This window comes from Papio anubis, chromosome 9 (assembly GCF_008728515.1).
Source record: "Papio anubis isolate 15944 chromosome 9, Panubis1.0, whole genome shotgun sequence".
In the NCBI taxonomy this organism is placed as follows: Eukaryota; Metazoa; Chordata; class Mammalia; order Primates; family Cercopithecidae; genus Papio; species Papio anubis.
Genome location: NC_044984.1, coordinates 5,957,890 through 5,966,956, shown reverse-complemented (window position 1 = coordinate 5,966,956; position 9,067 = coordinate 5,957,890). Strand labels below are relative to the sequence as shown.

The window sequence follows — 9,067 nt, the reverse complement described above, 5'->3', positions numbered from 1 at the left end:
GGTCTTGAGCTTTTTAAACATGCATCTAGAGGTTTCGAGGTCTTCTCTGGGGTAGAGTCCTTCGGTTCCAAGTTCTGTTCTCAGGCACTTGGGGGCGCAGGTATGCAGAAAGGCACAAGGGAAGTGGGAGGAGGCAAGATGGAGCACAAAGGAGGAAGCCCCTGTTTTAGAGCCCTGAGCCTGATCCCCATCACATGTAAACCAAAAAATATCGGAGACAGGCCTCAACCAATTTAGTTTATTTTGCCAACATTAAGGATGTGGTTGGGAGAGAGGTCTGTGTCTTTCTCCAAAGACAATTTTGAGGGCTTCAGGATTTAATGGGGAAGAGCAGGCTGCGGGGGAAAGAAGGAGTCTGTGGGAATCTGCGTGTTGCAAGAGAAAAGGAGCAGTTAGGGAATTGATGATGATGTATTCGTCTTGCGCTTTGGACAAGGTGAGTATAGAGTAGCTGCCTGTGGAGCTATCTAGCCTTTTATCTGCAGCTGTCTGCTTAGGAACAAAAGGAAAGGCAGTGTCTTGCCTGACTCAGCTTTCAGCTTAATATTTTCCTTTCGGCAGAGTGATATGGGGTCCTGAGTGTTCGTTTTCCTCCCACAAGGCATGCCCACGCCTGCCCTTCTGTGCTGTCTCCCTAGGGAGTGCCTCCCCTGCCTCCCGGCCGTTCAGAAGCTACCCACCCTCCAGGACCCAGCTCCAGCTCAATTACCCCAGAAGCCGGCTTTGACTTCTTAGTCTTTCTGGTCTCCCACAGTGTGGACTAGAGCCCACAGTATAGAAAGGAACGATGAAAGCGTTCCTCTGCTGGTCACAACTGTGTTTCCTGCATGTCAGCTCTATCTTCATAAAGAGATTATGTTTCTCAAGTGCAGGGACTGAATATTCTAGGCCCCCTGAAACTGTGTTGGAGGGCTGAGCACCTAAGGGACTGCTCCATAAGTTGGCAAAGGGCCAGGAGTTCTATTTCAACAGACCGGAAGAGTTGCCTTTTGTTCGTTCATTCACTGAGCAGGTGCTTAGGACTGAGTTGGAGGCATAAGGTGTTACTTCTGCTCACTTGGAGGTTAAAATGCAAACACTGACGATTCTAATCACAGCCTTTGATCACGTGCCATCAGGCTCATCACCACTCTGGATGCTTTGCAGGCCTTATCTCTTGTTCTCATTCTCACAGCAATCCTGCAAGTGTGAGATTCTCATTTTACAGCTAGAGAACAGGCACAAAGAGGTCATAGAGCTGACCAGTGGCAGAGCTGAGGTTTGAGCCTGGCACTGGCCGTGCTGCTTTGCTAGGAAGTGTTTCTCAGAGGAGAGGATAGATTGAGTCTCACCTGCCCTGAGACCTTGGCCACTCACCGGTTCCAGTGGGGTCTGTGCAAAGTGCAGCTGGAGTATCTGATCCTCAGTTCCCTCCAATTCTAACATGCGGTCATTCCATCACCTACTGGGGACCTTTTCCTTAAGGGGGCGACACTGGATTTTTTCTGAAGCGGTCCTGCATTTGTGCTGAGAAGGGACTGCAGACCTCTGGGGCCTGGGTAGAGGCAGCAGGTGTATGAGGGCCCGGAAAGGACACTGAAGGACAGTCCTTTGTTCCGTCGTTCAGAGGGCCCTCTTGGTCTGTCCTTGCTCTCTCCCCAAGGGAGGTGGGGGCTGGCCAGGGTGCCGGCTGGTGCTGCTGCCTACAGGAGAGGCCCAGAGCCTAAGCCTTTGGTATTAATTCAAGGTGTCTCTCCAGGCAGTGCCCCCCCCCCCCCCCCCCCGGCTTGCTCGATGCCACCCCTTTCTTGTCTGGGGATTATGAGAGATTGTGACAACCTTGATCCGAAGGAGCTCCTGCTGGTGGCTCCAGGCCGTGTGTGTGTGTGTGTGTGTATGTGTGTGTGTATGGCTGTGTGTGTGTGTATGTGTGTATGTGTGTGTGTATATGGCTGTGAGTGTATGTGTGTATATGTGTGTGAATGTATGTGTGTGTGGGCGTGTATGAGTGTGTATGTGTGTGTGTGTGCACATTGTGTGTGTGTGCACATAGTGTGTATATGTGTGTGTGTGTATGTGTATGTGTGTGAGTCTATATGTGTATGTGTGTATGTACATGTGTGTGTATGTGTATGTGTGAGTGTATGTGTATGTGTGTGAGTGTATATGTGTATGTGTGTATGTACATAGTGTATATGTGTGTGTATGTGTTGAGTGTATGTGTGTGTGTACATTGTGTGTGTCTGTGAGAGTGTGTATGTGTGAGTGTGTGTGTGTGTATGCATTCTGGGGGCTGCACTTCCTTCTCCATGCTCCCTCCCCTGTGGCCAGTGTGAACCTGGGCTGTAGGGACTAACCAAGGAGGCAGCTGTGAAGCAAAATGGGCCATTTTCTCAGGGCTAGTGTGAGCACACTCAGTACCTCAGTGTCTTGGATTTCCTTTATCTGAGGCTGTTTTGCCTCCCTTGTCTTTTCCTCTCACAGATATTCCCCTGCTCCCTGGCTCCCCACGCCGGCTGAGCCCTCAGGCAGGGACCAGAGGGGGCCAGGGCCCCAAACACGGACAGCAGTATCTCCAGACACCAGGTCCCCGGGCCCCAGGTCTGCAGGGCAGTTCCAGCCGAGATCCTGGCCAGCCCTGCGGCCCAGAGAGTGCCCGCAGCAGCTCTGTGAGTACTGGGCAGGGGTGGGGTCGGGGGACAGGCCGGCCCTGTTTGAGGCCCCCAAGGAGCCTCTGGACCAGGGCATCCTCCAGTTAGGAGCACGTGTGTGAGTGAAAGAGAGAGGCCTGGGTAGGGCCTTTTCTCCTCTGTCTCCAAGTCAGGCACACTTTCCCAGTGCCCTGTTCTGGTCAGAGGAGGGTCGGGAAAGGAGAAGGCACGGGAGGCCAGCTGATGCCACCAATTGGTCTGTAGACCCCCTGGGTCCCCTCCTGCAAGCCTGAGCCTTCTCTGCTATGGTGGCTCTGAGTCTCTCCCTTGTGCCTGGAGCTTCATCTGGTTGCCCAGGTGACCTCTCAGGTGGCTGCAGAGGCAGCTGAGTTTCAAACCAGTAATAAACAGGGAAACACCCACGGGGAGAGGCCGGTCCCTCCCCTGCTTCACCGTGTTCTCTCTCCTCCTCCTCTTTCCACCTCTCCACCTCTGGCGTGGAAGAGAGCAGAAGTCAGTTCCCTGCTGCTGTCTTTGACAGGGTCCTCACCAGTGGCGGGAGAGGAGGATGTGGGGCTGTGAATAGTGCCTGGTGAATTCCCGTGGGTGGGAGGGTAGGGGGCAGGCCAGGTGACTAGAAATTGGTCTTTGTTCCAATGGATCCAGAGAACCTGCCTGTGAGTATTCTGTGTTTAAATATGTAGAGTATTTGCAGGCAGTGGTGCAGATCTGCAAGGAGGTGAGTGTGTGTGGGCCATGGTGCCTGTGGAAGGGGGTGTGTGTGTTAGAGCGCACTCGGGTAGATACATGTGTACACAGGCCCCTTCACCTGTATGGTGCAGGTGTGCTGGTGCAGGGAGACAAGGGTAGAGGTGGCTGTGTGTGCATTTGCAGGTGCTTGCATGTGTGTGTGCAGGCGTGGGCGTGTGGCTCTGTGTGGAGGCAGGAGGTGCGGTTGTGAGGGGTTTGCTGCTGCAGGTACAGTCTGTGTGTGAGTGTGTGTGTGTGCATGGATGCTGGAGCATGTGTGAAGGCACCAGTGCCCAGACTGTCAACAGGTGGGTGGAGGGCTTTGCAAGCTGGCATGACAGATTAACTTAGGCCATTTGGTTCTTTTACTGGAGGCACTGGGGGCCTCTGGGCCTGAGGGGCTTGCTTCTGAGTCCATTTCCCTGAGACCAGAGCATAGATCAGCCTCCTCTGCTCTCAGCCCTTACTCACCAGACCTTGCCCTGCCTCTCCTTTCTCTCTGGCCAGGTCATCAACAACTATCTGGATGCCAATGAGCCTGTGTCCTTGGAAGCCCGTCTTAGCCGCATGCACTTCCATGACAATCAGAGGAAGGTCGACTATGTGCTTGCCTACCACTACCGGAAACGTGGGATGCACCTGGCCCAAGGCTTCCCTGGCCACTCGCTGGCTATCGTCTCCAATGGGGAGACAGGCAAGGAGCCTCATGCTGGGGGCCCAGGTGACATTGAGCTGGGGCCACTCGATGCCCTGGAGGAGGAGAGGAAGGAGCAGCGGGAGGAATTTGAGCACAATCTGATGGAGGCTGGACTGGAGCTTGAGAAGGACTTGGAGGTGAGTCATGCGGGTGGCCAGGGACTTGTAGATGGAGTGGCACCGCAGAACCAGGCTCCTAGTGAGAGTGCACCTGACAGAGAGCCTCGGCTTTATTCGGCAGGTGGACTTTTTTTCTGCTGGAGAAACCAGAGTTTCTTTCTTTCTTCTTTTAAATTTTTTTTTTGAGACAGAGTCTCACTCTGTCACCCAGGCTGGAGTGCATTGGCCCCGTCTCAGCTCACTGTAAGCTCCGCCTCCTGGGTTCCTGCTATTCTCCTACTTCAGCCTCCCGAGTAGCTGGGACTACAGGTGCCCGCCACCACACCTGGCTAATTTTTTGTGGTTTTTTTTTTTTAAGTAGAGATGAGGTTTTACCATGTTAGGATGGTCTTGATCTCCTGACCTCGTGATCTGCCTGCCTCGGCCTCCCAAAGTGCTGGGATTACAGGCATGAACCACCGTGCTGGGCCTGGAGAAACCAGATTTTCTTGCCCAAGGACTTTAGAAACAGTCTTATATTGCTAGTGGTCCTGCCTGGGGGATTCCAGGTAGTAGTGGTGGGGTGGTGGTGTGCCAATCTGTTCTTTGGGAGTTGGGAGTTGGCCTAGTTAGACATTAAAGGCAAGAAATTTCTTCTTGACATTCTCAGGCCACATCTGGTGGCCTTCTCCATATGGTTTCCTTGGGAAGAAGACCTAGTTTCCTTGTTGAATTTTGGAATAAAATTCCTCTATATCAATCTCCTTCACTAAGGAATGAGCTTGTCTGGGACCCCCGAGGGAGCTGATTTGAGATATATTTGGAAACTCAGTTGGGACATTGGACGTATTTTATCAACCTATAAGCTACGGATACTCACACCTGCTGTCAGTGCAAGGGAATCTATGGAAATCCATTCATACACATATCCACCCATCCATCCATGCATCCATCCATCTGTCCACTCCACCCACCCATCCCATCCATCCATCCATCCATCCATCCACCCATCCATCCATCCACCCACCCACCCATCCATCCATCTGTCCACCCACCCACTCCACCCATCCATCCATCCATCCATCCATCCATCCATCCATCCATCCATCCATCCATCCGGCACCTATCTTACCATCTTACCTATCTTACCATTCCATTCCATTCCATCTATAATTCCATCTTATCTATTCCATTCCATCCATATCTGTTCCAATGCACGTACCAATGTATCCATCCGCATTCCATGTTCTAACGGTAATCTACGCATCCATGTATCCATCCATCCATCCATCCATCCGATTCATCATCCATTCCATTCATCCATCCATCCATTCCATTCATCATCACTCATCCATCCGACGATCCATCCATTCGGTTCAATTCCATCGACCATCCATCCATCATTCCATCCATCCATCCATCCATTCATCCACCATCCATCATTCATTCATCTTGTCCATAATTGCACCTAATTTGATCCATCCATCTGTTCCATTCCAATTTACCCACTCCATCATCCATCCAGATCCATCCATCCACGATCCATCCATGATCCACGCACCCATCCATCCATCCATCCATCCATCTGTCCACCCTATCCATCCATCCATCCATCCATCCATCCATCCATCCATCCAATCCATCCCACACCACACTGATCTTAAAATGACCTGCTGTGCCGTGGGCTTCCTACACCTGTAATCCCAGCACTTTGGGAGGCCGAGGCGGCGTGGATCACGAGGTCAGGAGATCGAGACCATCCTACACCCTGGTGAAACCCTATCTCTACTAAAAATACAAAAAATTAGCCGGGCGTGATGGCAGGTGCTTGTATTCCCAGCTACTCAGGAGGCTGAGGTAGGAGAATGGCGTGAACCTGGGAGGCAGAGCTTGCAGTGAGCTGAGATCGTGCCACCGCACTCCAGCCTGGGCAACAGAGCGAGACTCTGTCTCAAAAAAATAAAGAAAAAAAAAAATGACCTTCCCTTGCCATCTCCCCCAAACTCATTCTTACCCTTCCCACCTTCCCTACCCTTCTCCAGGTCATGGGCCTCATCTTGGGTGTGGGCTGGTCACCTTGACCTGTCAGGTCTTTGTGCTGTTGCCCTCTCTGCGTTAGGCACTCTTCCTCAGACCTGTGCATCACATTCCCTCTCTTCAGGTCCCTGCTCAAATGTCATCTTCTTCCAGACATCTTCCCTGACCATCCTAGCCAAAATACCTCCACCTCGTCCCTCTCTGTCCCTCAATCCTGCCTTACTTTTCTTCATCACACTTAGCATTGCTACCTGGAATAACGATGATGGACTTTTTTTTGTTTGTTTGTTTTTTAATCTGTGCTCCCATTAGCTCCATAAAGGCAGAGATCTTGTTTGGTTCGCTGCACATCCCCAGCACCTAGGACAGACTCTGGCACATATAGGTGCTTAATAAGTGTCAGCTGAGTATATGAGTGACCTCCCTGAGCCTCAGGTCCCTTATCTGCAAAATAATAGACGCCTTGCTGGATTATACTTAAACATGCCTCATCATTAGATGGGGTAATGAAAATTCCAGCACAACGTCTGGTACATAGTAGGTGCTTAATAAATGCTTATCATGATGATTTTAAAAGGTGTCATGCTGAGGCTTGAGGTGCCATTTTCATCAGAAGTCTGCCTTATAAGATTTAAGTTGGCTGGGTGCGGTGGCTCATGCCTGTAATCCAAGCACTCTGGGAGCCGAGGTGGGAGGATCATGAGGTCAAGAGATCAAGACCAGCCTGGCCAGTATGGTGAAACTCTGTCTCTATTAAAAATACAAAGAAATCAGTGGGCATGGTGGTGCTTGCCTGTAGTCCCAGCTACTCGGGAGGCTGAAGCAGAAGAATCGCTTGAACCTAGGAGGTGGAGGTTGCAGTGAGCTGAGATCGTGCCACTGCACTCCTGCCTGGGTGACACAGGGAGACTCTGCCTCAAAAAAAAAAAAAAAGAAAAAGATTCAAGTTAATGCTCTCCTCAGACTGGAAGGGATCCCCAGAGGTCATATATCCTTTCCTTTCCCCTGTCCCCAGGCAGAATGGCATGTGGCCTGGCTCATGCCTCGTGGTGCCGGCCTGTGCTGCTTTGCCAGACCCTTAAGGCAGAAGACACTCTTCTGCTTTCCACCCATGTAGGAAGAGAGTGCTCCCAGGGATGCTTTAGGCTTCCTTGCTGTTGGAGTGCTGATTTTCATTTTTTGAAACCCAAAGCTCACTTGGTGGCTCCAACTGGGATCTGCTAACATGGTGTCTCCATGGTAAAGATGCATTCTGAGCTCCAGGAACTTACCAGTGTGGGAGCTATAGTGCATACCTCTGTTGTTGGGTCTGAGGGAGCAGAGGCCAGGGCTTCACTCAGCTGCTCAGTTGGGAAGCAGTGCTCAAGAGGGTGAGCTCTTAAGGCCAATTACATATGTTCACATTCCAGGCCTGACTTACTAGCTCATGACCTTGGGCAGGTTACCTTACCTTTTTGGTAAAGCTTCCTGGTCTATAAAAAGGAAATAACAGGGCAGGGTGCAGTGGCTCACATCTGTAATCTCAGCATTCATCTCAGACGGTGAGGCGGGTGGATTGCTTGAGGTCAGGAGTTTGAGACCAGCCTGGCCAACATGGTGAAAACCTGTCTCTACTAAAAATACAAAAATTAGCTGGGTGTGGTGGTGCGCACCTGTAGTAGCAGCTACTCTGGAGGCTGAGGCAGGAGGATCGCTTGAACCCTGGAGGTGGAGGTTGCAGTGAGCCGAGATTGCACCACTGTACTCCAGCCTGGGTGACAGAGCAAGACTCTGTCTCCAAAAAAAAAAAAAAAAAAAGAGAGAATAATAATAACAGTACCTTCTTCAGTGGGTTATTATGAAGATGAAACAAGGTAACTAAATAACGTACCTAGAACACTAACAATGAATATTACTGCTATTATTATTGTTTACAGTTGCCAGGTTTAGCAAACAAAAATGCAGCATGCCTAGTTAAATTTGAATTTCAGTTCAACAATGCAAACTTTTTTTTTTCTTAGCGTGTACAATGAAATATTGGGGACATACACTAAAAATTATTCACTGTGGATTTGAAATTAAAATGTAATGGTCCTGTCCACCCTTAATGCTACAATCAACACCATTGCCCATCTCGACTGCCCCCGTCTCTCCACCATGCTTCATTCTGGTTTCTGTCGGATGTTCCCTGCTTTGGAGGGCACAGAGATGGCTCTTGGGACTGACCAGTGTTAGACTGGGGTCCTGGGTAGTTGTTCCTGTTGTTCCTGTTCCTGTCCCAGACTCCTCCCTCCCAGCCCCCACCCATGGCTTCAAGGCCACTCAACACTTTTGCATGAGGCTACTCGGGTTCGCGCAGCCTCCCCCAGCATCCCTGTCATCAGAGCCTCCACCTCTCATTGTGGCGTACTGTCTGGCAGTGTTGTCTCTGTCTTCCAAAACGTGGTTATTATGATCAGTGTTGGGACCTCGAATGCAAAAGGTTGAGTTTACCCTACTTTTCAACCCTGGCGTATTACTATCACTGGTCTGCACAAGAACTCTTGGGTTATCTGTTTAAATCTCCCCCTGACCCTGCTCTGCTTGCTACCTCGCAGGCAGTCATTCCAAGGCGTCATCATTCTGGAAAAGATATAGTGTTTGTTTTTTAATTAAAAAAAAAAAAAAAAGACTATTGTGTAGAACAGTTTTAGACTTACAGAAAAATCGGAAGATTGTACAGCGTTTCCATGTACCCCATTCCCAGTTTCCTGTATTATTAACACCTTACATTAATAGGATACATTTGTTACAATTAATGAACTAATATTGGCACATTATCATTAACTAAGATTTACACTTTCTTCAGATTTCCTTACTGCTGCCTTTTTTTTTTT

General features: G+C 50.1%; 1 protein-coding gene across 1 annotated transcript in view; it reads left to right on the top strand.

Annotated features, from left to right (window-relative positions):
• The first annotated feature begins 2,176 nt into the window (after positions 1-2,176).
• Positions 2,177-9,067, top strand: part of ANO2 (anoctamin 2) — a 357,929-nt gene continuing 351,038 nt past the window's right edge. The window contains exons 1-2 of the mRNA XM_021921930.2: positions 2,177-2,648; positions 3,888-4,214. Of these exons, the coding sequence (XP_021777622.1) occupies positions 3,948-4,214 (267 nt within the window). The 5' untranslated portion in view covers positions 2,177-2,648; positions 3,888-3,947. The remainder of the gene's footprint in view (positions 2,649-3,887; positions 4,215-9,067) is intronic.